At 36.1% G+C, this 26,696-nt stretch overlaps 1 protein-coding gene across 2 annotated transcripts in view; it reads left to right on the top strand.

Annotated features, from left to right (window-relative positions):
- Positions 1–541: 541 nt before the first annotated feature.
- Positions 542–26,696, top strand: part of LOC113229040 (CCAAT/enhancer-binding protein-like) — a 37,420-nt gene continuing 11,265 nt past the window's right edge. The window contains exon 1 of one of the 2 annotated variants that reach the window (XM_026462519.1): positions 542–1,633. In XM_026462519.1, the coding sequence (XP_026318304.1) occupies positions 756–1,598 (843 nt within the window). In that variant the 5' untranslated portion in view covers positions 542–755 and the 3' untranslated portion in view covers positions 1,599–1,633. The remainder of the gene's footprint in view (positions 1,634–26,696) is intronic. The other variant, XM_026462517.1, reaches the window with a different exon arrangement.

Here is a 26,696-nt window from a genome sequence, read left to right as displayed (position 1 = left end):
AATCTTAATACGTTAAATTAGCCAGCAGCTAGCCCTTGTCCCTGTTGGTCTGTTAATTTATAAGATGTCTTCTAAATAAGTAATTAAGAACCAAAATTAAAACAGATCGTAATATACAATTTTTCTTACACGTGCAAAAAAAACTGACACAGATTATATCGATTGCTTGCATTGTCGAATAATTTGTTATGTTAGTGTAATTCAAGAACACGGAGCACGTGCACAAAGTACATTTTTGACTTCTTATTAATTAAAATTGTTTTTTTAAAACTAAATAAAATCGTAATCGGTATATTAGAGAGTGTTATTTGACACCATTAATCCTAGCGATTATATTGCGCCTTCCGTTATTATAATAATCCCTATGAAAGCTTAAGACAGAACATTATCTGCAATTGAAATATAAAGTCCACACTTAAATGACAAGCGCAGTACAGCGCTATACTGTGCGCACGCACACAGCGCTATCTTATCAGGAGCCAAAACAAAACTTTTACCGGCAAACTTTCAGCTTCAGCTCTTCCTTCCGGCAACCTTGTCGCGGCGAGCGCGCGCGTCGGCAGTCCGCGCCCGACCGCCGCACCGAGCGCACGCGCGTATCTCTCCTAACGTAAAATATAAACAGAGTGACACGCCGCGCCGATACAGTGTCGTGTGCCCCGCGCCGTGAGTGTTCAGTGACGGCGACCCAGTGCTTTGAAGTGGAGGCTCGGGCCAACGGCGCCGCTGGGCCCGTCCTAGGCCCGGGCGGCGGAATGGAATCCCCGCAGATGTACGATCAGACCGGCGCGCCGCCGCCGCCACCTCAACCAGACCTGAAGAAGGCGGCGGAAGACAAACGAGCACCCTTTCCACCTCCTGATTTGGACGAGCTCAATGGACAGGAAATCAGCTTGGATCTGCAACACCTCATCGAGGATCAGTTTCGGGGCGAGGAGACAATGGCGTTGTTCCAGGAAATACTTCCTGGAGGTCGATCTCCTCAACACCGACCTTTTGCTAGGACCACTTTGGCGTATATGCCTCAACCAGTACATTCGGGAGCTTCGTATGCAGCCCCTGTTCCAACCAATTCCGGACATGAGCAAGCACCACCTCCAATAAAGGAGGAACCTCCAGAGCCTCAAGATTTTAGGCGAGTAGTGACTTGCGCTCAGTACACGGGGCAATATAACCCTCAACCTCCTGTAGGAGTTAGTGGACCTTACGGAGGAGGCTTTACTCCTCTGCCTCCTTTGGGAGCACCACTGCTTCCTCCACTGTTAAAACATAAACCCACTCCCTCGAGACGATCATCAGGCAAAATGGTAGACAAAGGTACAGACGAGTACAGACGAAGACGTGAACGCAACAATATTGCTGTGAGAAAATCGAGAGAAAAAGCTAAAGTGCGTTCGAGGGAAGTTGAAGAAAAGGTAAAAGCTCTGTTGAGGGAAAAAGAGGCATTACTGAAGAGGCTGGAGGCGATATCGTCAGAACTGAGCTTGCACAAACAGATGTACGTGCATCTGATTAACTTGAATCACCCGGAGATCACGGAGCTTTGCCGGTCCATGCTGCAGCTAGGGGCTCCCCATGCGCCGGACCACACACTTTGACTATAAGGTAAGTGTGTGTGTCATTACAATTGAAGGTACAAATACATTGTCGTATAATATGTATATGATGTGCATGTGTGAATGGAAAGTCGTAAATCAAGTGTTGTATCGGAAAAAGGTTTTATGGTAATTGTGCAATTCGCTTGTTGTAAATTGGAAAATGATTATTTTTTGTTTTCTTGGTTAATAGAAATTTTGGCTTAATTTTCTTTGTGTCTCAGTCATAAGTTTCGTTCGTTTTTTAGTGTCTTTTTTTGAAGTTTATCTCGACCCATGTCAATCTGCTTTTAGTTTGTATATGATGATATTTTTTTTATTTATTTAAACCACAGTTTACGTTACAATTTAACACTTCACGCTGTTTAAATTTGGCACTTTATGACTGTAGTCTTTTGGAGTTGAGTTAAGTTTTGTGTTAAAGTTAATCAGCTGCAATTTAGTAGTTAAATAAGAGGTCATCAATTTGTTTAATCGTCAACCGGTTATCTTATTGCAGTGATGTTCCAAATCCAGTTCTTTTCATGCTTTGATAGCTAGATGTCTTCACATCTTCATCATCTTTTGTGGAACACGGGGTAATAATATTTTATGTAATTTACGTTGAGATATCGCTTTTACAGTTTCGTTTATAGCTTTTTTTTTCTTTTACTGGGGCTGTTTAAAATTAGGACTACAACACCAGATACGGTTTTGTAATTAAGGATACCTGTGTAAACGACAGTTCTGTACCAACCCTTCATCTCTTGGACAAGCACAATAATGAAAGGAAAACAATATTGAAGACAACTGATAAAAAATTAAAACTAAATTTGAATACCTCAATCTTTTTGCATATTACTAGTATTATGTTGAAAGCTATTTGCAGTTTTTGAGTTACTATAAAGAACAAAAACCAGATCATCCCAGAATCAGGTCCCATGGAGAAATTTAAAAATAACGATTAAGTACATTAGTCGTGACGGTATAGACAATAATAGTATTCTAAATGAAGTCTTCCAAATAATTCTTTCTTTAATCTACTGTGACGTCATTTAAGTTCAATTAGTCATCATTACCATTACCATAATAAGCATTAAAGTTTTCATTAACATTGTTTAATGAAAAATCGTTAAGTAACTTTCTAATCACGTTTGCAATTTCTCGTGACTCGCCATCGGATGTTTATTTAATATGATTATTATTTAATATAATAATATTTTTATATGAAAATTTTGCCACGTGTTTTATAATAATAAAATGCTCACGTTTAAGTTGCACGCGATTTTCAATAGTTGCTTTTGTAAACATTTATTTTATCGTTTCGAAAATGAAACTAAGTGTTCATTCACAATTCTCGTGAATTATCCTCGGATATAATGCATTTTCGACATTTCTTGACGGAATGATGGTTCATGGTCGAAATAAAATATCTTTTAATTCAAGTTACGGTGAATAAGTTTAGTTTCAATGTCAGTTCTATCCCTTCCTATTATGAAGTATATTTTTTAACATTTCTTACTTTCTTAACACTTTTACGTAACATTTATCCAGGTCAAGCAAACACATGATTCAAAAGTTTATTTCACCATGATTTCAACTTGACGAAAAGTACCTTTAGTTATTTCAACCGGGTTATGAGAACTAACTTTTTTAACCTGTTTTCTGTTTTAATCCTAAATAAGCTTGCAGATAATCTTTTAAAAGAATGATTTTTGGCAACATACTCTCACACTTACTTCTCTCTTTCCTCTTCCTCGTTTTTCTTCTTCTTTAATATATATTGCAAACAATTGACTACATTTTAATATTCATATTTAACAGTCATATATTCGTAACTTTTGCTCAGTTGTCGATTTTTCAAAAATCGTGCAAGAATGCAACGTTACTTCATTTTTCCAAAGTCAATCGTTAAAAATTTATAGAAGTATCAATCAACAATTCGTGATTGGTCAAATCGTACGCCGATGACAGTATTATTACTTGAAACGAAATTATTAAAGAATTTATCAAAAACACAATCAGCTACAGAACTGATGCTACACAATCGTAGTATAGCTGAAATTATTACAGCCAGTATTTATTTTACGACTTCTTCTAAACACAAATTACTCTGTACAATAGCACTATAGTACGGTGGGTCAACGAGTCAAAAACTTTCTTCAAAATTTTACCCTAACACAATTTACATAGAGCTCTAACTCGCAGTTTACAACAGTGTGAGTTTGTGTTTGAGCGTGCTATAAGCTGTTTTTCATCCACTCGAATCGAGTTAACAATGCAAATCACAAACAGACAGACAGACAGTTAACAATTACGTCGTTGTCGGTAACTATCACTTTCGAATCGATGGGTGTGACTTGATTGTTAAAATGTTTTTGAAAAACCTGTATTATACGGCCATGTTCTGTGGTTAACAAGGAAGCAGTCAGATGGTCTTCCTGATGAAAAGCAGCCACTGCACTGCAAAATCTTTAACATCAAACAACTTATTGGCTGAGAGATATAATGCCTCGCCATTGCCATGCCTCAGTTTGCCCTACTCTGCAATTCGGAACACAACAATATCAGCTGCATTAATAAAATAGTATAACTATGGTATCTATTCAGGTAGATAGAGTCTTACTTTGGCATGTGGTACCCAATCAACAGTAGGTGTCCCACAAGGCGCGAAAAGAATAAATCCGCAAGAGGTATATGTATCTCGGTGTGGTATTTACATAAGATTTCAAATTTACTATTGTTGTCTACTCTTCTCGCTAGCATGTCAACTACGGCAAATAGGACAATTGCTTTCAAAATAAACGCGATCATATTGTAAGCCTGTGGACGAATTTCAAGCCCTGTAATGTTACAACTTTTGTTTTCTATCGTCAATTAATCACTTGCCAAGCACAATATTAACATGTAACAGCAATTAACTATTTCTCAACCTACTTAAGAAAAAGATGCTCCCATAAATAATTATATGTATGAAACTGTGACGTCACGCCTGTTATTTGGATGAGCTTGACACAAACTTGAGTAAAAAAATAACACGGTTATAAAACTAGATACAATTACGTAATCGGTAAACCGTCATTATGTAAAGGTATGATCTAAAAACTGTTCTTATATAAGAAAGTCAAGTTTAAACTAAACTAGTCGAGTTAATAATAAGGTTATTTTTAACCGACCGCATCGAAGCTTTAAATTGGGCTAATGTTTTTGAAAGTGTTATTTCCTCAAAAGAGCATGGTTTTATTTTCATTGTTCTTACATCATATTCACATGTGTGTCTTACATTGAAGTCATCAAAAACGTCAACTGTTTGTCCGTAAGGAGAGGAGGACCAGGAGTTAACTATTTTGGTAATTAATAATTGAGATTGCGCAGATCAAATCTTTCATTCTCGTTCCATTTCCGAAAAGTAAAGGTTGTAGTATAACCTATAACAACACTTTTTTTTTACTTCCTCCGTCCTAAAGTGGGCAACGAAGGAGTGGTACTTGGGTGGTGATATTTGGGTACTGTAAAAGCTGTATATGGCAGGGTAAATGAAGTCACCTTCTTTTTATTATTTAAGAGCAATGCTCTTGTCGATATCGCCTCCTCTTCACCTCTTTGTAGACGCTTACTTTCGCCTTTTCTTTTATTTGCCTGTTCTAGCTCTTCACCTCCTTCTATTTTCTTGAATCTTCCCCTTTTTTCTTTTCCTTTATCATTAATATCATTCACCAACATTACTTCCCCCTACTGGGCACGGAACCCTTCTAAGTTAGTATAAGGAAATCTCTTTGAAAGAACTATACATCAATTTTCAAAACATTTATTCAAATTCCTTTGTGCAAAATACCTCAGCTTTCGTTTTCACTGTTTAACGTACTAATAATCTGAATTCTACTCTAAACGGTCAGCATTAGAGTTAAATTTTCCTAGATAGAGTTGACATTTTTGCATGCCCTAGTTTGTGACTTCCGACGTGGGCTGTAGATTTTTAACCATTTTTGTATGTATGTATGTAAACAGTTTACTGTTCAACAAAACTAACTATGAGAGTTATAAATTTAACATTATAAACCAAAATATATTATATATCTATATATATGTAGGCTTAATAGTTACCTATATGTATGCAAAGATTAAATTTTTTTTGGATTTGTTTTATTACAATTTCCAAATATTTTATTTATATTGTTCCTATTGAGTATTCTGAGATTTCATAAGTGTAGAGGCTCTTAGTTTTCTATTACTTGATGCTTTCTGTATGTGTACAATATATTAGATAGCTAATAAACTTAAAAGATATCCGCGGTAACCTAATGCTTTGACCTACCGCTTCTCTGGATTCGAATTCAGGCTTTCACATTTGAAATTTATCATGAGATTTTCGACCAAAGAAAACATCGTGAAGAAACCTGCACACAAATCTGCAAAGCAATTTAATGATGCGTGTGAAGTTTCCAATCATTATAGGGCCCTTGTGGGAAATACAGCCCAAATCCTCTCATTGTGAGAGAAGTACCCTAGTCCCACTGGACTATATAGACTAATATAGTCCAGTGGCATATTATTATTATTTTAATCTTAAGTACAGAATTCGCTCAATCAAGAGGCGGAGACCTGTAGTCCTAGGATACACGGCTTTTCTAGTTTTGGCTCCTTTCTCTCACAGACATTAATAATATTGTTCTTATAATACCAAATGACGGGACGAACAAGTCGCGAGACTGCTTACCAATATCACTGAGATCTTAGAGACACTGCCAATGCATACGTCACCCAGAGACATAAGTTAACAAGGCCCATATACTGTAATTTACCTCTAATTTCACCAGCACCCTTACCCTTCTAAACTGGAACGCAGTAAACTGCTTGGCGGCAGAAATAGGTAAGGTAAAACTTATCTTTTTAAACTGCCTCTGTGGTCGAACGGTTACCATGCTGGACTGCCACACAGAGGTCTCGCGGTCGATTCCCGAGCCGGGAGAAATATTTGTATGGCCTATATTGAGTTTGGGTGTAATTTGTGGTTGTCTATGTGTGTGTCTATGGCACACAGGGTTTCCCTAGTACGGGGCTAAGAGTGTGCGCGTTATTAACTGCTACTACTCCTACTTATATATTATTATATATTACCCAATTTGGAGCATAACCGAAGTTTCTCGTCCACAGTGCAAAACAGTTACGTCACCGAGGTTGTCAATCTCCAATAAACATAAGGTTCAATTTTGAATAAATCTTAAATTTAGTATAATTAAAAGCGCATCTCAAAGTGACAAAGTCTATTTTCATTTCACATCGATCGCTTAATTATTACACTGATTGTACCTCTATTCAAATCGTTGCACATACGTAATAATTTATGTATTTTCGAATACGTAACGAAAAACTGGACAATTTAACCTACTTTACATTTAGTTCAGTAGCATTACTCGCTTAGGTCAGTTAATGTTTACACTCTATGATACAGCTCGAATAGACAATAGTCCACTGTCGCACATAGGTTTATTTAAAATATTTTTTACAATAAATTTGGTATAATTAGATTCCCATGAGATCGAACTAATTTTTCTCAGTGTTCGATATTTGTATTAATAATTGTAATAAAACAAGGGTAACATAGGAGAATAACGATTGCTTCCCAATTCGTAGGAAATTTCGAATCCACACATTACAACATGAACCAATAAACTTTAATTTCTTATTGAAGCATTTTTGTAATTTTGACACAACTGTCTATAAGCAGTACTGCTCAGATCTTTACATCACAAAGATCCGGGGCACTGCCACTGCGCCCGTCACCCTGAGACATAAGTTGACAAGTCCCATGTGCCTGTATTTTCACCAGCACCCTAACTTACCCTTCAAAACCGGAACACAGTAATGTTAACATTACTGCTTGGCGGCAGAAATAGGTAAGGTGGCAGTACTTCCCTGGACGAAATTCACAAGAACCTCTACCGCTACTAAACAGTTTGGTAGCAGACTATGGTTTGACCACCTCTCTAGCAAAAGGCCGTGGATTCAAATTCGGGCTCACCTTTGAGTTTTTCGGAATTTATGTATGAAACTTAATTTGAAATTTACCATGATCTTTCAGTGAAGGAATACATCGTGAGGAACTTTGCACACATCTGCAAATATTTAATGATGTGTGTGAAATTCTCAATCATCATTAGGCCCGCATGGGACCTACAGCCCTAGCCCTCCGATTGTGTTAGGAAGCTACTAATTCTCGCTAACATTGACGAAGGTGCACAATTCTTGGCATGGTTTATAAAATGGTTATAGTAGACGATGACGAGGGCAGGGTTTTTTAAATCGGGTAGGGTAGGGTTTTTTAAAGCTACGGCCACCTTTTTATTGTTCATATTAAATTTTACGCTAGTTCATCGTAACAAGAGTTCAAATGTAAAACGTACTTCTCTATTATTCCACCATTCGTTCATTGACAGCAAAAGACATTTACATATCTCCACCAAGGTCTCTTGTAAATAATCCGCCTACAACATATATGAGTCAGTGTAGGAACGAATTAAAACGCGAGGTTGCACTTGTGTGGGTGACTGCAAGACTTTCACTTTTTTCCGTTAATATGCCTTTTGTATTTTTTGGACGGCGTTGTGCCGTGTGGGTGCAGCTGGAATTTTTATCTCTTTTTACGTAACGAAGTTGAAAATTGTAAACATACTTAAAAAAACTTTGATTGTTGATTACAACAATCATTAAAAATAAAATTAAAAAAACATATTTTAGTCAAACATTTTAATATTACCAATTTAGTCAAAACCGAATATAATAATAAGCAATATTGAATTTTCCAATACAAACAAACACCTTCCTATCTAATTTTAACAAAATCGCCTGATAAGTAAGATTAACAATTATAATTTTACATCCAGGCTTTTTTAAAATCCGTTTCACCTGTAACCGTAGTACGGAATATACAATGTCGCAACGTACTGTAAGTGTGTCACACTTGAATTATGCAATTTCAAACATTTCAGTTACATTCTTATTCTTAAAACACATGGTGCGCACAGATTACGTATCTCTTCTTCCTATGGCCATTATAGTTCCACTAATTTGTCTACTGTATTGCAATAAGGGGAACTAAAGCAACGACGTTGAAAATTATAAAATGTGGAGGTAGTTCTAATAGTTATTACAACATAGCACAAATAATACTTATATTATTTATAAGATGGTGGCTTCAGTCTTTCATCTTACAGGAAAATATGGTTAGCCTAATGTATGTATGGTTAACCTCATTCAATAAACCTAAAATCAGCTCTATTTGTCTGCATTTTCCAATTTATAACATACCTTATATCATCTGTGACATACTTAATAGTATATAACCTTTTCTACATAATTTAATTTTGACGCATTACAGTGCGGCGTTTGTGTGTCGAAATAATAGATGTGTGTCACCTTATGTTACGCTACTACTGTACTACAATAATATTGATAATCTCAGTCCTCCTTATTTAGTTGTTACCGTAGAGTGTAACTTACTGTGGAGAAAGAAGACATATGATTTATTTTATGTGCACATGAGCACACACTTACTAGTATAAATTGTCACTGTCGATAACAAGTTATAAATTGTTTTTCTGCGCATTCCCATCATTGGCATTACATTCAATAATTATTTTCCTACTCATCGAACGCCTCCCCAATAGGCGGTAAAAAGGAAAATCAATTCAATAATTCATTCATAAAATTTCACGCCGTTGCATAACACTGTCCACACAGGAGCAGGGCGTGTTCGAAAGTTTTCGGCAACGTCCGGGGGAAATCGGTGACGCGACGCAAAAACGCACTTTTGTACTCCACAGTACCTATATACGGTTTTTGGCTATCTGCACTCGTACATCTTTTGTTTGCTTTTCAATTTTGTATTGTTATAATGCCGCATGTATGTCTTTGTTTGTGCGATCTGCTTTTGGTTAAATTATTTATATTATATTTTTTCTCTTTAAAAAACTACATGCCGTTGTTTTTCATAAACATGTAATACATCGACTCATCCGTAGAACAAAGATCTATGTGCAAGACTACTTGTTCTCAGGACATAGTACATTTCGTTCGTTCTTCTTCGCTGTGGATGTCAGATCGATCGTCGTTCGATTTTATATTTCCGAAACGAAATAAGACATATAAATTCTCAAAACATCTTTACATAGGCCTTAGTTGAGTAACGAAATTATTCTAGAAACGTATTTATTCTCTTTTCGCTATATAATCACATCGGACTCTGTTCTTCGGAAAAGTCGACATAATATCAAATACTCTTCATCGTAGCATAACATAATAATATGTAACATTTTCAGTTACTTATGACTAAATTACAAGTCTAATCTAGACGGTCTGTAATTGGCTAAGGCTAAGTTTTTGTTACAAAGTTAGAAAACTCGGACCCACTTCTTACAAACGTCGACAAAAGTGTAACTATCCAAATAAGATAATATGATACATTGTACAGCGCTCCTAGTGCTCGTATGAGGAACTACTTATTGCCATGCAAATGATTCACTTTAAAACATTATCTATTTACGATTTTTTTTATAAACAAGTGACGGGACGAACAAGTCCTACGACTACTACATAAGTTGACAAGTCCCATGTGCTTGTCATTTCGCCAGCACCAGTACCCTTCAAAACCAGAACGCAGTAATGCTCACATTACTGCCTGGCGGCAGAAATAGGTGAGATGGCAGTACTTTCTTGGACGAACTGTTACGAAAAATTACACTTTCATAACACTGTATTGCGAAGTACAGTCATGGGCATCAACATTCGTACACCTTGCGAAATTCGAAACCATAAAAACTTAAAAAAAAATTGTATAGGAATTTAATTAATAAAAAAAACAACCTGTAATGTAAACAAACGTTTCCAAGGTATATTTGGTCTATAAAAGTTGTCCTCGGTCTCCCTGTGCCTTGGTTTCCTTTGATCTTTTCTTATGTTTTGTATTTGTCACCACTTTTACATCGCACCCTTGATAATAAAAGTACTTCTTGAAAAAATATTTTTGTGAAACTGTAAAAAACGTACGAATTTAGTCTTATTTGGCACCAATACAATGGCATTTTTCTATATTTCCCCAAAAAAATCTAGTTTTTGGGGTTGCGTCACTTTATTTTTCATGGTGAGATGTGCTCTACATAATTTCGATTCTTTTTCCTTGTCATCATATAATCAACCCACTGCTGGGTACGGATCTACTTAAAGTGCTAAGTAAACCCTTTTAGACAATTAGTACCTCCTTTTCATCTAGCGCTCACAGCATAATCCTTGGACCACTGAGGTCTTCAAAATGAAAATGAAACTATTTTTTCTGATCTATATCATGTATATTTGTTTTCATCAAACTTCCTCGTAAACAGTGCCATGACATCGACCGTAATGTCCTAAGTTATGCACACGGGCTTTTTTTTTCATTATCGCCCTGTGGATTTTTTACGTCCAGATAAAGTAAAAAGTTTTGATGCTTGAAAAATTTGAACGTATATTTGTAATTTAAATGTATTTTATGAACTCAAATTCTGCAGTATTTTTAGAATTCGGAAATTATTTCTTTTATATCTAATACATTGTGGCTGAATGCGTCTGTGCTTTTTATAACATGTTAGTTCGAGTTGTAATATCTATGGAACAATGGCAATTTGTTAAAAAAAAATACCGCCTTTTGCAAAATCCGTAAATGTTGTATAGTGACGAGATATTTATTCATACAAAAAATAAATGATCGTTGTATCTATTTTCTCGCAATGAAAAATATTATATGTAGCATTGGCGGTAAAAAATACAATTGACTCGAGAGTCATTAAAACCTTAGCCTTCAGGCTTTTAACAAACTCCCGTTAATGATTTCTTATTTACCGCCCTTTAGTACTATTTTTCAAATATGAGATGTTCTGTCACTATGGATCCTATAAACGGTCTGAAATGTAGGTTTATTTGAAATACCAAGTATAAGCGGTTTAGTCCGAAAAATAGTTTCATTACCACTGTAAATTAAACCTTATTGAAATTAACCTATGCTACTACAAATGTTCTACGTGATTTTATGTCACAAAGTTTTATTAATATACCACAAAATGTACAAGGTTTGCTAATAATATCAGTCTTCCTGTAGCTTTATCGTTCAAACGCGGTCATGATGAATGAATTGTAACTCAGGAACTCATAGTAACAGATTCTATTGTATTACACTAATTGTACCTCGCATGCGTTGCAATGCCACTGAAAACGTGTGGAATCAAACCCGCACTGGACCCGTGTCAACCAATGGGATCTAATACTCCAAAAACTTTCACGTGCATGCATTGACTTACAAATAAATGCACGACGGGTCTAATACAAAAACCATGAAAAAAATGTCCCAAGTCAACCTATTTAAACGTAGTGACATGTAAAGGAATATGAAAAAGCTAAAACGTTGAATTTAAATTGTAATGTCATCGCAGTACTGTCTAATTTTGCTTGCTTCGCTGTCAGTCGAACAAATGAAGACTAAAGCGTGAATGACGCTCTGTATACGATTTTAACGCCCTATAAGTTCGGACACTTCTTAGCGCGGACCCGACGTCCATGTAATTGTAAGTCAATGCGTGCATGGCAACAACAACTCTTAAAAGTTTTATACGTACATATATTTCATTTCATTTCTATTGTTTAACAGCGGGGCACTTGTCCGAGTAAATCTCCTTGTGAAAGAGTACGTCCAGGGAAGTACTACCGCCTTACCTATTTCTGCTGCCAAGCAGTAATGTGAGCAGTATTGTGTTCCGATTTGTTAGGGTAAGGGTAAAAAAAAAAGAAAAAGGATAAGGGTGCTGGTGAAATTACAGGCACATGGGACTTGTCAACTTATGTCTCGTGGTGACGGGCGTAGTGGCAGTACCCCATTGACTTACAAATAAATGGACGACGCGTCTAATACAAAAACCACGAAAAAAATGTCCCAAGTCAACCTATTCGAAATTTAAATTGTTATGTCATCGCAGTATCGCGCTGTCAGTAGAACAAATGAAGACTAAAGCGGAGTTTGGCGCTCTGTATACGATTTTAGCGCCTTACAAGTGCGGACACTTTTTAGCGCGGACCCGACGTCCATATAATTGTAAGTCAACGCAGTACCCCTAAGATCTTTGCGATTTAACACGTTCCCTATTTCACTGGAAATCAGAAATTGACCACCACGTGTAATTTTTTGTATTTTGCAAATACGTTGAAATGGTACAAATTAACACATTTATGGATGAAAAAATAATTTCCATAAACCCCCTTCCCGTTTTCTCAATTTTCCCAAGTGCCTCACATGTGATACACGCACGTATGAGTTATTTACTTGGTGCTACATATATGGTGCATGCGCATACTAGTTCTTTTTTTCTGTGTTTTATTTTGACAGTTATAATCTGGCAACATTAGTTAAAAAGTCATCCGGTACCACATGCTAATGTCACAATTTTAGTGGTCGATACGTGCAAGTAAATAAAATGATTTACAACGCTTAAATTTATAAAGGGCCATGCCTCATATGTGATGCACTCACGTATCGTTTGGACCTCGAAGTGCACGTGATGAACGCACAGGGAACGTGTTAAAGTTCAGAGTGGCAACTGTTATGGATATACGTGTCGCTTGCCACCAGTCCCTCGACTTGTTCGTCCTAACACTTGGTACCATAAGAAAATCTCTTTTATTTGCTCGTTAATTACTATACTCGGCCTTTCATTTTTTTCTTCCATCTTTCCCTCAATCGGATGCTGATAAGCTATAACGTGTCAACCAAGAAGCTTACACTGGCACCTAAAGATGTTTTCGTTGTTTTTGATAGTTCTAATTTTTTTAAATTTTTTATAAATACCAAGTCACGGAACGAACAAGTCGTACACCCGGTGGTAAGTGACATGCCTGTCAACAACAATTGCAGTGCCACTCTGCGCTTTATATCACAGAGCTCTGAGGGGCACTGGCACTGCGTCCGTCACCCTGAGACATAAGTTGACAAGTCTCACGTGCATGTAGTTTCACCAGAACCATTACACTTCAAAACCGGAACGCACTGTTGTTCACATTACTGCTTGGTGGCAGAAATAGGTAACGTGGCAGTACTTCCCTAGACGAACTCTTTCACAAGAAGCTCTACTGCTACGGTGCACGGTCACGGGACAGTCTATCTGTTTTATGAAAAACTACGAAAGTCTTAATCTATATCAAAATCGATTTCATTGACATTTTGTGAAAATAAATTTATTTTCATTCTAACTTAACTTAATCTTATACAATTCACGTAAACAAATGTAAAAGAAACTATGATAATATTAAAATAAATAATAAGAATAAAGGAACATTAATTGTCGATTCCGTAAGAGAACCCTTTTAAACATTATTTTAACAAAATTCTCTAAATTTTTCTCCGAATTTCATTGAACTGAACTTTTCAGAGTAAACAAAGTCACGTTGACCGCAGCGCGAAGCCACCACGTGGGTTAACCAAATATATTTCAACTCTGAGCCTTATTGCATTATATTAAAATCGTAACATCTGGACTTTTCTAGCTTACTCGTGCTGAGCAGCGTGACCAAATTTACCCAAAGCACGACTCGCAACTACCGCTTGAAATTAAGAAAACACGTTTCAAACAAAATTCTATGTAATTAACTAAAGGCAAAAAAAATATAAGAAAAGAATCGTAACTTTTTTATACGATTTTTCCGGTACATTATTTCCGTTTTTTTAAGTTTTAGGCACGTTTCGGCTGTAAGGGTAAGTCACGTTGGGGAGGCACTTGAGGGCAGTCATGGTTAAACACAAGGGCTAACATTTACTTCCGCGATTTTATCCCGCAATGTTACTTTTGTTTTGTTTACGGTATTTTCGTTACATTTTTAATTCGAGAAATATTTAGACATAGAAATTCTACGCTTTCGTACAACGACAGTAAACTGTAAGTGGTTTTCGTGTTCTTAAGTTTTCGGGATTGTTCACAACGAAACAATATTTCTGGTCTTTTATAGGTCCCATTGTGTTCATTCATTGGTGCTCCAGTCAGCTGTGACGGACATGTAAAAAGGCCCGAAACGTTGGTTAGTTTATAACGGATACATTTATAAATTACAAGAACGCTTTGGTTAAATGCTGTAACACTTATAGCGTTTACACACGACGATTTTTAGCAGCGCGAACGCGATGTAGTCGTTAATCGTCTACCTTTACACACGCGCCTGATCAAACGCGATGCAAACGCGCAACTGCATCGTTACAAACGCGAGATTGTATCGCTACACTTGGGATTTATTGGCGATAGCGCGTTTGTAGTCGCGCGTTTGCATCGATGCAATAACCACTCTTAACTCTGTATAAAATGAAAATAGTCTTTATTGTATAGACACAAGATGTTGAATCGATAATGAATTTGAATATTTTACGGACTACATCTTTTTGATTCCCAAACACTTGACACTGTGAACGCTGGATAAGGAGACGCAACTTTGATGAAACTATTTGGGAAATGTCCTAAATTGGTTATGGCCTGTGGTTCTTGATTTAGAGGTAATAAAAATGGTTGATTTTCATTTTCTTTCTTTTTATCATATCAAGTGACGGTAAGCGACACGCCTGTCTATATAGTAGTGTATAGCAGTGTTATTCAGAGCTTTAAATAGCAAAGATCTGAAGGGTACTGCCACTGCGCCCGTCATCCTTAGACATAAGTTGACAAGTCTCACCTGCCTCTAATTTCACCATAATCGGAACGCAGTAATTCTCACAGTACTGCTTGATGGCAGTACTTCCCTGGACAAACTCTTTCACAAGGAGCTCCACGGCTACGATGTATATTAATGTAAACTGTCATTTTTAAATTTAACCTATAAGATTATATACCAATCTCTGAACCACTCAAAGTAAAAAAAAGACTCGATTCTCACACACATCGATAGATAACGTGTAACTTTTCATCTAATAAGTACGATCAAAGTATTTGGGTTACGATAGCAGTGACATAGTTTCTGTTATCAAAACAAACAAACAAACTCGTATCTGATTATTGATAGATATTCTAGACAAATGTGTACTATGAATGGAGAGGGGGATGGCCTCCTTAAAATAGGGAATTTAGTACAGTCGCATCGCTTTTTAATACAATATTTCCAACATACGACTAAAGACATGAAATTATCATCGAGTAAATAACCGGAAAAAGATACGAAATGTAATTTAATTTGTTTAAAAACTATTCTGCCAAATCATTACTGTGACAACTGCTCTCCGATTGGTCCGAATTCGAAACAAATGACGGGTGTCGTCAATTGTTTTACTTCAGATCGACCAGTTTAACTTGATATTTAATGTTTTATTACCGATGAAATGTGATTCCGTTTGTTTTGTAATTAGATGTTTTGCTGTTTTTTCCCACACCACCGCATGGACCAGCCCCCATTGTTAGAGATATTATCTTTATTACAATAAATACAGAATTATTTTTGGATTATACGGAAACGTACACACATGTTAGGTGCTGCCGCTGTACTTTTTCAGTTTTCTATTCGTTATTTCAAACGAGAGTTGATATTTAAAAGTGACATAAGCCAGGGATGGATGACCCTTATTTCGTCTCTGTTCCTGGTTATATACGTACTCGATGGAAATTATTTATGAAGCTTGTATAATCATCTTAGCATTAATATCAATAATCTAGATGTGTTTCACGATTCCTTGTTTAAATTCTGTAGGCCTACCGGTCATCGTGACCTATTTTTCTTTTTTTTAACTTATACAAGCTAAGGCTCAGAATTAATACAGTAATGCGATTTAGGTTTTTCTTTTTTTTGTTTAATTTAGTATCGAAATTATGGATTCATTTTGATAGTAAATTAAAAGAAAAAAAAGAGTTAAGTACATATCCATCACGAACCACTTAATTGTGTTACTTTTTTGTGGTCATTAAATCCGTTACTTTTTTTGTGTGCATTAATTTATTTGCATGCCTTATGTATGTACATTTCAAGATTATGCAGTTGATTAATTTTGCGAAATATGCTCTAAATGCTGTTCACCAAAATCCGGGGCTGTCTGGAAACTTTTACCAAGCGATTACTCTGAGTGAACTGTGAGATTGTCTCCCCTCCAAATAAATGTACATATTTTTTTAAATAAAAATAGGCGAAGAAAAATCGACACACATTAATTATGGACAAGCGAAAGCGACTGACGGAGTAACGGGCGGCGCGGCGTGTCGTCAAACCGCAGGACAATTTTTAAGTTACAGAATAAATGCGAATTTAATAACTATAGGACTTTTGTTGACAACCAAAGTTTAACAGAGATTTAGCAAGTGCGACCAAGTTTTTAGTGATGTTTTATCTTTCGACTCAGTTACGCGATGGATTCTGACGTTATGTTACGTTACAAACATTACTTTTATCTAGTTCTTGGGGCACACATTTGACATATTGGTATTAAAAATGACTCACCTGCTATGTTTTTTCAGTTGTAGTTGTAGTTTCAAAATTGTCAATAAACTTTAGACATAAATTTTCCCATGCCTTTCTTTCCAGTCGATTAGAATAACTGTTTAACGGTTTGATTCTCTATAAATTCTTCAACTCGATTTTCGTCCATCGTATTTAATTTGAAAAATTAACATGTACACCTCACTAACCGTGACTGCAACCCTGCAACCGAGCGTGACTGCAGCGCGTCTGGCGCGGCCACCGCGCGGTTGCAGCGTTTCTAGAAATTGTATGAAAAGTGAGTCGCGCGGCCGCAGCTTCTAACAGCGGCTAATTTGAATTCTTTTAATTTAACCGGTTTTCGGAATTTTATATGATCGAATGAAGTACATTCTATCGTGTAACGAATTAGCACATTCTTTAGACAAATACTTAGGTGTATCTTAAATTTTTATAAGACTGTTATTTGATAGTAAATACCTAAACCATTCCATCTAGCAAAACAGTTCTTCTCGCTTCTTCGCCGGTGTTTTGACTTTAAATATTCTTAAAATTTGGCGACCTTATAAAGAAACATACTAAATTATACGCAGGCATATTTGTTATCCGTAGATTCAAGTCGTATCGAGTATTGCTAAACAGTTATTACCTTCATTGAAATATGGCTCAACTTCTCTATCTCAACATCGATAACACGACAATAATGAGAACTAGTATGTCATTCATAAAAATAATGCGTAATTAGTAAATCCTTGATTCATTGCGTGATATTTTTTTTGTTATTATAATTAGTAGGTCAAAGAACATGTGAACAGGTTAGAGCTCCTTGAAAGAGCTCATCCATACTGCCACCTTACCTATTTCAGCGATACCGATCAGTGTGAGCATTACTGCATTCCAGTTTTGAAGGATTAAGGGTGCTAGTGAAGTTACAGGTACATGGGACTTGTCCACTTTTGTCTCAGGTTGGGCGCAGCGGCAGTGCACCTCAGATCTTAGCGGTCGTTAAAAACAAAACAGAGGTCTGTCAAGTACACAGAAAAAGTCTTAAGAATCGGTGGTTTGTTCCGTGACTTAGTTGGCATAGCTTTTGGATTTTTTTCTAAGTGTTCAATCTTTGTATTAGTATACTAGATTTAGGTCAGAAACAAAATGGTTTCACCTCCTAAATACCACGTTAAAATTACGTCAAAGTAAATTACTTGTAGGAAATGAAACTATTTTTCCGGATTTAAATCGTCTTTCAAACAAACCGACGTTTCGGGCCCTTTACAGGTCCCATGGTCACGGTTGCCTCAAGTCAACCGTCAACCATGAACCGTATAATACGCGATATAAATCCGGAAAAATAGTTTCATTTCCTATGTGTAACAATCGCGAAAACCTAAGAACTCGAAATTACTTGTAATTTACAATTTTGTACAAAAAAATGTTCTCAAAATCTGAGAAAAAAATACTTTCCTCGCTCCTTATCGTGTGTTCTACACTCTCTTTATCTTCAAGTGTTGAGCAAACTTTGTAAAGAAAAATAAGCTTGCTGACTTATCTTTTTTATTATCTCAAGTATTTTCTATATTTCTTTAGGTTATTTCGCGTTATCGATTCTTTAATTCCAGTTAAACCAATTCGAAACGTATTTTGTTCGTCTTATTATTTGCAAAGGATTTTCCATTGAGGGCGGGTAGATTTTGACAGTTTATGGCGGCCATGTTGTTAAGGCTGCTCTTGTCAAAACCTATTGTTTATTTTTCAGTCACTAAAGACAAATTATCATGGCAAGCTACAGTGTCGCGCAATACGTGCAAATAATAAAAAAATATCAAATTTATAACTGTTTTATAAAAAAAATCGACTTCAAAAGTTCATGGAATTACATCTATACGCGGAACCGAATTCATCCCCTAGTCTACCACCCTTAGAAGTGGAATATTTTTGTCAAATTTAAATGGGACTAATATAAGAAAATAAGGTTTCCAATGAAAAATCATCAAAATTGGTTCACAAATTAAAGAGTATTGGCTAATATAATGAGAACTCCTCCTTTTATGAAGTCGGGTAAAAATGGGTGTTCTACTGTGGCAACGATGCGCGCGCGCCCATTTCACGGTATACGTGGTCGTCATTCCTACTCGACTATTGTATTACAACGTTTAGTGGCTAAATTCGCCCGGTTCAGTCATTTGCACGTGTTGCGCGACGCTGTAGCTTGCCTTGATGATTAAAATTTGTGTTTAGTGATTGAAAAAAAAAGCAGCAGATGTGATAAAAGCAGCCTCTACTCAACAACATGGCCGCTATGTACTGTTGAAAACTACCCGGCCTTGATGGTAAACCCTTTATTTCTAACGTTGTTAACAAAACGTTAAAAATTTTAATTTATCTCACACTTACGTCAATCAAATTAATAACTATGAATTATATAGTAAGTTAATCATACAAATGTTTATTGGCGTAACAAGTATTTAATTTAGATCATACATTTATAGGGCCATAATTTTACTAACATTAGAGTTCCTTCTGAAAAAGTTTGTCCAAAAGTACTTGGACGCACTCTTTCAGAAGTTAATAAATTAAGGCAGTAGCCTTAGATACATTGACTTACAATTATATGGACGTCGGGTCCGCGCTAAGAAGTGTCCGAACTTATAGGGCGTTAAAATCGTATACAGAGCGTCATTCACGCTTTAGTCTTCGTTTGTTCGACTGACAGCGAAGCAAGCAGAATTAGACAGTACTGCGATGACATTACAATTTAAATTCAACGTTTTAGCTTTCTCATATTCCTTTTCATGTCACTACGTTTAAATAGGTTGACTTGGGACATTTTTTTCGTGGTTTTTGTATTGGACCCGTCGTCCATTTATTTGTAAGTCAATGCTTAGATAGCTATTTTTGCTTTTAATGTAAGCATTACTGCGTTCCATTTTTGAAGGGTAAATGTGTGGGGTGACATTACAGGCACATGGGACTTGTCAACTTATATCTCAGGGTGACGGGCGGTGTGACAGTGATATTTGCGATTTAAACCTGAGTGGCACTGCAACTGTTGTGGGCAGGCGTGTCGCTTAACTCTAGATGTACGACTTGTTCGTCCCGTTAATTGGTACTTTGTATCATACGAAAAGATTCCAATAAATATTTTTTCATAAAAAAAAAACTGACCTCAACAGTCATTCATCCCCTTTTATTATTTTCTTGAAATTTAAATAGGACTTCGGAGGTATCTGCTTTCCAACAAAAAAAGAGAATCATCAAAATCGGTTGACAAATGCTGGAGTTGTCGCGTAACAAAAAAACGCAGTCGAATTTAGAACTACCTCCTTTTTTTAAGTCGGTTAAAAATAGAGTAGAAGTTTCGACTCTGCACCATTCAAATCTAATTTTTTTTCACTGTTCATCTACAGCATCTACATTAGTTTTAGATATACCAAACATGAATCATAAAACATTTTTATCGTATATGAGAATTAACTTGCGTTTTTTTTTAAATTCAACTACATGTGTTTGTTGAATCACCGATAAAAACGTATAAAAGAGCTATTCATTCACATTCTTATCATTGTCTAGTTGTGTCCCATGATTTTGTCTATTGCAAACATTGACTTACAAATAAAATATTATATATATTACAAATAAACAAAAAAAACCACGAAAAAATGTCCCAAGTCAACCTATTTAAACGTAGTGACATGTAAAGGAATATGAAAAAGCTAAACGTTGAATTTAAATTGTAATGTCATCGCAGTACTGTCTAATTTTGCTTGCTTCGCTGTCAGTCGAACAAACGAAGACTAAAGCGTGAATGACGCTCTGTATACGATTTTAACGCCCTATAAGTTCGGACACTTTTTAACGCGGACCCGACGTCCATATAATTGTAAGTCAATGATTGCAAATAATATTATTACAAATATATAAATTATGTAACAATTATTAATATTTAAAAATTGTGTAACTTTTGTTTGATTGAGACTCGTTTAAATCCTGCTGTGAAACTGTAAAGTTTGTCCTCTTAGAGTGAATACCTCGTATATTATTTGTATGTAATTTTTCAGGTCGAAGATAAAAATGAGGTAACTGCAAAAATGTTTATAGTTAGCATTTTAATTAGTTAAATATTACCTCTTGCAGATACTATATTACTTCAATAATATATTTGAATACAATAATCAACCACAAACAATAATCTCCTTACACAGTTCTAAAAAAACCGACGTCAAATGTCATTCAGCCCCTAGTTTGCCATCCATAGAGTTGGAATATTTTTTTCGTATTAAAATGGGACCACTTCTGCCGTACTCTCTTTCCAACAAAACAAGAATCAAAATAGGTTCACAAATGTCGGAATCATCGAGGAACATACATACAAAAAAAAATTAAAAAACATACAGTTGAATTTAGCACCTCTTCCTTTTTTTTAAGTCGGTTAAAAATCAGTAAAAACGTATTATACAGTTCTATACAGTTCATACAGTTTTAGTTCATCAGTATTATACAGTTTTGTAGGACTATGTTTTGTCTATGAAAATTGTAAAGTTTCAGTTTTATTGTCAAGCGAAATTATGATAATGACGACAGAGCTGGTCCCCCAATGGACTACCATCGTTACCATTATTAAATATTAAAGACGATTAAAAGCAAATGTTATTAAAATGTATTTATAAATGTTACAAATACAAACACACTTTAGTTAACAGTTTCATTATTACTTAATAATTACATTAATAATTCCCACGTTTTAACTTCCAGTTCTGTTATCGTTACACTAGGATGTGTCTCGTCTATTATTGTAGTAGAAATGTAGTAATTACAACTCGTTACGCTGCAAACTGATGCTTATTAAATATGAATGTTTATTATGTTGTTTTGTACCCTAATTACATTATATAACAACTTAGACCCAATCATCTGTATATCGATATATTTCTATTGTATTTAAAAACCCTGCGATGCAACGTCGCTCGACGATCTCGCACGACGCGCCGCATGAATTTGACGTTATATATCTTTTTTTTTCCTATACTATCTTATCAATAGCAGCAGAACAGCAGTGCAACACTCTTTTTAAGATCCATGTCGCTACCTAGTTTGAAAAATACGCTCAGTACGTTTGATGATTCGCAGTTGTGTGTTTCGACCCTTAGATACCCTCTAACCCTTAGCTTCTCAAAGTAGTTTGTACCCAACGAGTGCTGAAGTATCCTACGGGGCGTGGGCGTCTGAAGCAATTAGGTGGCGTTGATGCTGTCCAGGGCCTGCTACCGCATTTGAAAAAAAAACTGTATCATATACACTACTTTTAATAGCAGTAGAGCACCCTGTGAAAGAGTTACTTGGGTCTTGTGAACTTGTGAGTCAGGATGACGGGCGTAGTGGCAGTACGCCTCAGATCTTTGTGATTTAAATCTCTGAGTAGCACCGCCATGTTACGCACAGATTAAAAGAAAACTATAAGGGTAGGCGTAGGGTAAAAAGTATAAGAGAAATGAATACACACAGAGCAGTATGGCAAAAGTTAACAACACTTGCTTACTATAATTCGGAAAGGTTATTACAATGACTAACAAACACGTTAAATGCATTATCAGGTTTACATAATGTGATTCATAATGAAATCTGAAAAGGAAACTTTTCCCCACCCATTTACAAGCTTATTTCTAAAGGTTTCGCGAGCTACTAAACCAGTTTCCTATTCAAAACATTTGCACTAAAAGTACAATGACCTCTTTTGCAACGCAAATTTACTGTGTGTTTAAATTACCACGTAATCATGTAAACGGATTACAGATATTTAGAAATATTATATAAAAACAAAAGTTATAGGATTTTACTACGAAATTCTAATTAAATGACGTAAATTTACTATGAATTGACGTATTTCTGAATGATAAAGATTTAAAAAACTAACAAACGGGCGCTTCGTTTTTCAACGCACTTTCACTGCTATGTATTTTACAAACTTAACTTTATCCAAGCCCAAACACGCTCCATTTTGAATTGTCCATACAATTTGCCTCCTCTCCCACCCCGCGTCTTTTCCCCTCGTCAGCATATTTTTTTCTGGTGACGGCAAATCGTTACTTTGTCGTCGTATAGTAGTGGGTGTGACGTGTTTTTTTTTATTAATTTGGCCCACATTTGAGTTCGTTATGTCATGCGAGCGATGCACTTGCACGAATGTAGGAAGTAGGCGATGTGGCAATGTCAATTGTTACGTAAAATAATGTTAAATACACAACTTTGTATGTCTAGGTCTTTAAAGAATATTTGCCAAAGACTTGGCTAATTATTATGAAGATAAAGTTGCAGAAATATATTTTATACATATTTATGTATTTGAAATATTTGCACTGCCACTTAAGAGCTTTAAATCGCACAGATCATAGGGGCACTGTCATTGCGGCTATTGTCCTGAGAGTTAGGTATCCTAAAACAATTTCACTAGTACTTTTACCCTTCAAAACCGGAACGTACGAAACTGCTTGGCGGCAGAAATAGGTAAAGAAATAGGCAGTAAAAATGTGCAGTGCGTGGGTAATAAACCAACTTCATTCTTTAGAAAATAAAGTTTGACAGACAGACGGAATCTTTTAGCAATGACCTGAAATAATACAAATCGACATCGTAATTATAGAATGACACATTTACAATTTATATATTTTTGTTAATGTCTAATGGTGTTAGAAATAAGCACTAAAATGTGCACAAATTGAACCAATCAAAAAATAAACTTTGACAGTTGGACAGGCGCAGTTTTAGCAATAACTAGATGTTTTTTTTTCATAATATCAGGTAAGGGCGCATTCCCTTTATGTCGCAACGTTTTATTTGTCGTTGAACGATTGTCGCGTCTAACCTGTTTCCACTAGATCGTGGCTACAATTTATCGATTCACGGCAGCCGCCTTGTCGTTTGCACGACAGAATCCTTTGAAGCGATTATCTGTCGTTAATTTTATCGTGGCGTTTTATTTATCGTCAGACGACTGTCGTTCTAGCTTTTCCCATTATCTGTCGTCGTGTCTGTCGTCGTAACATGCGAACGACAGTTAATCGTATTTTACTATATGTGTTTACTTTATTTAAATATACAAACCACAACACATTAAACTGCACGGCTATCTGTCGTCACGACATAATGGGAACGCGCCCTAACGGGAAAAACAAGTTGTGCGCCTGGTGATAAGCGACACGCCTGTCTTTAACAGTTACAAACCTGGCATCGTTATTATAGAATACTATGTATACAATTTATATGTTTTATTTATAAATATATACAAATACGTCAACGTCTATTAAGACAATTCCAGAACATACTCTGGGCATTGTCTCAGAGAAAACTAATATGAAGAAATAGGACCAAACGTATGCTGGGATTCCTCCACTATGTTGTGGATATTCCAAGAATTCGCACGAAGCGTGTCGCTTCCAAATTTTTAAGGCGAACTGCTATGGAGTGGAATTCCCTGCCTGCAGACTTGTTCCCTGAACGTTATAATTTGGGCCTTTTTAAGGCGAGAGTGAATAGGCATTATTTAGGTTTGCATGCTCCATCGTCGACCTCATCGTCACATGCGCACTTATTTTTTTTAATAAATATATGACTATGGCACTGCTGCAAAGCTGCAATGTTATGCCTATAGAGACAAAATTGATTATCTCTTAGATAATATCTGTTAGTCTTTTATATCGTCTTTTTTCTCACTAACTGCGTTATTTGACATTTTCGTCCTATTGTGTATAATATAAGGTCTTATTCAGCTTTCAAAAGCACTCATTCTCTATTAATCATAGCGTGTCCACCGTTTTATGTAAACATTAACTCATTGATGAGAGCGATTATAGCGTAATGGGCGAATAGTGGCTTCTCAATTGACAAGTCGACGGTTCGACTCCCCGTGGTGGCATTTTTTTTATACAAAAAAAGGTGTGCATTTGACCTCCGTCTCGCCTGACGGATAGTGATGATGAGGCCGACGATGTAGCAAGCTCACCTAAATAATGCCTATTCACTCTCGATTTGAAAAGGCCCAAGTTATAATATTCAGGGAATAAATCCGCAGCCAGGGAATTCCACTCCCTAGCAGCTCGCTATATAAATGTAGAAGCGAAATGCTTCGTGTGAATCCTGGGAATGTCTACTACATAGGGCTGGAACCCCATCCTACGTCTAGTTCGATGATGGAAAGGGGAAGGCGGAATTAACTCATGCCATCCCATCGCACTTTCCGTGATATATCCTGCCTATGACTTTGACTTCTAAGTGACTATGGTATGAGTGAGACGGTTAACGGGTTAATAATGAAGGACGTGGCATACAAACGCTAGAGTTTCTTATATAAAATACTTCACAAACAACGTTTTATTTATGATACCAAACGACGGAATCGTCACGTTTCTCCAAAACAACAGTTGCAGTGCCTCTCAGAGCTTTAAATCGCAAAGATCTGACGGGCACTGCCACTGCGTCCGTCACCTTGTGACATAATGCACGAGAAACCAGTACCGCCATAACTCAAAATTATACAATTTGAAAGTTCAAAAAATTACCGAATTAAAATTAAAAATTTATAAATAGATAACTAAATGTTATGTTTAATTAAAAAATAAACACATTATTCGCAATAAGTTCCATTTAGTTATTTTTTCTAACTTTCGAATGGTGTTTTCTCAATTCCACCAATTTTTGAGTTACGACAGTATTCAGTCTCGAGTGCGATAAGTTAAGTAACATGTACCTGTAATTTGACCAGCACCTTTATACCTTTCAAAACCGGAACGCAGCAATGTGAGGATTACTGCTAGACGGCAGAAATAGGTAAGGTGGCAATATTTCCCTGGACGAACTCATTCACGAATAGCTCAACAGCAACTACGTCATGTGTTACATACATTTTTTGTCCATCACGTATAAACAATTTAATATCTACTCAATTATTGTTGTTCTTTGGCTTATTTCTAATTAATTTAAGTCTTTACTTAACTAAGTAATTACTAAGTAAGCATATATTTACATTGCTAAGTTGACATTTATTTTTAAATGACGTCATTGGCCGGATATTTAAAAAAACAATTCCGCGAATATTCGTTCGAAATTTGATAAACATCAACTATGATATGATTAAAATTAGTACTATCATTTTTATTCTTCAAAATAGACAACGTACTCGTCTGTAATAAGAAATAATACACTAGACACCAATTACCTAGTCTCAAACATAGGAATTCCTAATACTGTAAATACCTGAGTAAAAGAAAAGTTCAAGTCCCAAATTGGTCCTCCCGAGAGTTTAACCTTGGACCTTTTCATTCAACGCCCAAACAGCGCAAACCGTTGGGCTACCCAGGTCGTCCAATCGTAATAATGTTTTTTGGTGTTTCGGCAAAACCTGGAACCTAATTACTATGTTATGCAATAATTTTTTAATTATTGTATTTTGTTTTAAATGAACCATCTCAAAATTTGCTTACTTTCCCATCTAAAAGTAGAGAAAAAGAACCAACTCACACAACGTTTCTATCTCATTCATTATTTCCGAACGGTTACCATACCGGACTGCCACGCAGAGGTCCCCGGGTTCGATTCCCGGGCCGGGAGAAATATTTGTATGGCCTACATTTATTTCTCTCGTGAGTTTGGGTGTAATTTGTGGTTGTCTATGTGTGT

The sequence above is a fragment of the Hyposmocoma kahamanoa genome, unplaced genomic scaffold (genome assembly GCF_003589595.1).
Source record: "Hyposmocoma kahamanoa isolate Upper Pololo Valley unplaced genomic scaffold, ASM358959v1 270, whole genome shotgun sequence".
NCBI lineage: Eukaryota > Metazoa > Arthropoda > Insecta > Lepidoptera > Cosmopterigidae > Hyposmocoma > Hyposmocoma kahamanoa.
This window is presented reverse-complemented; position numbering and strand designations above follow the sequence as displayed.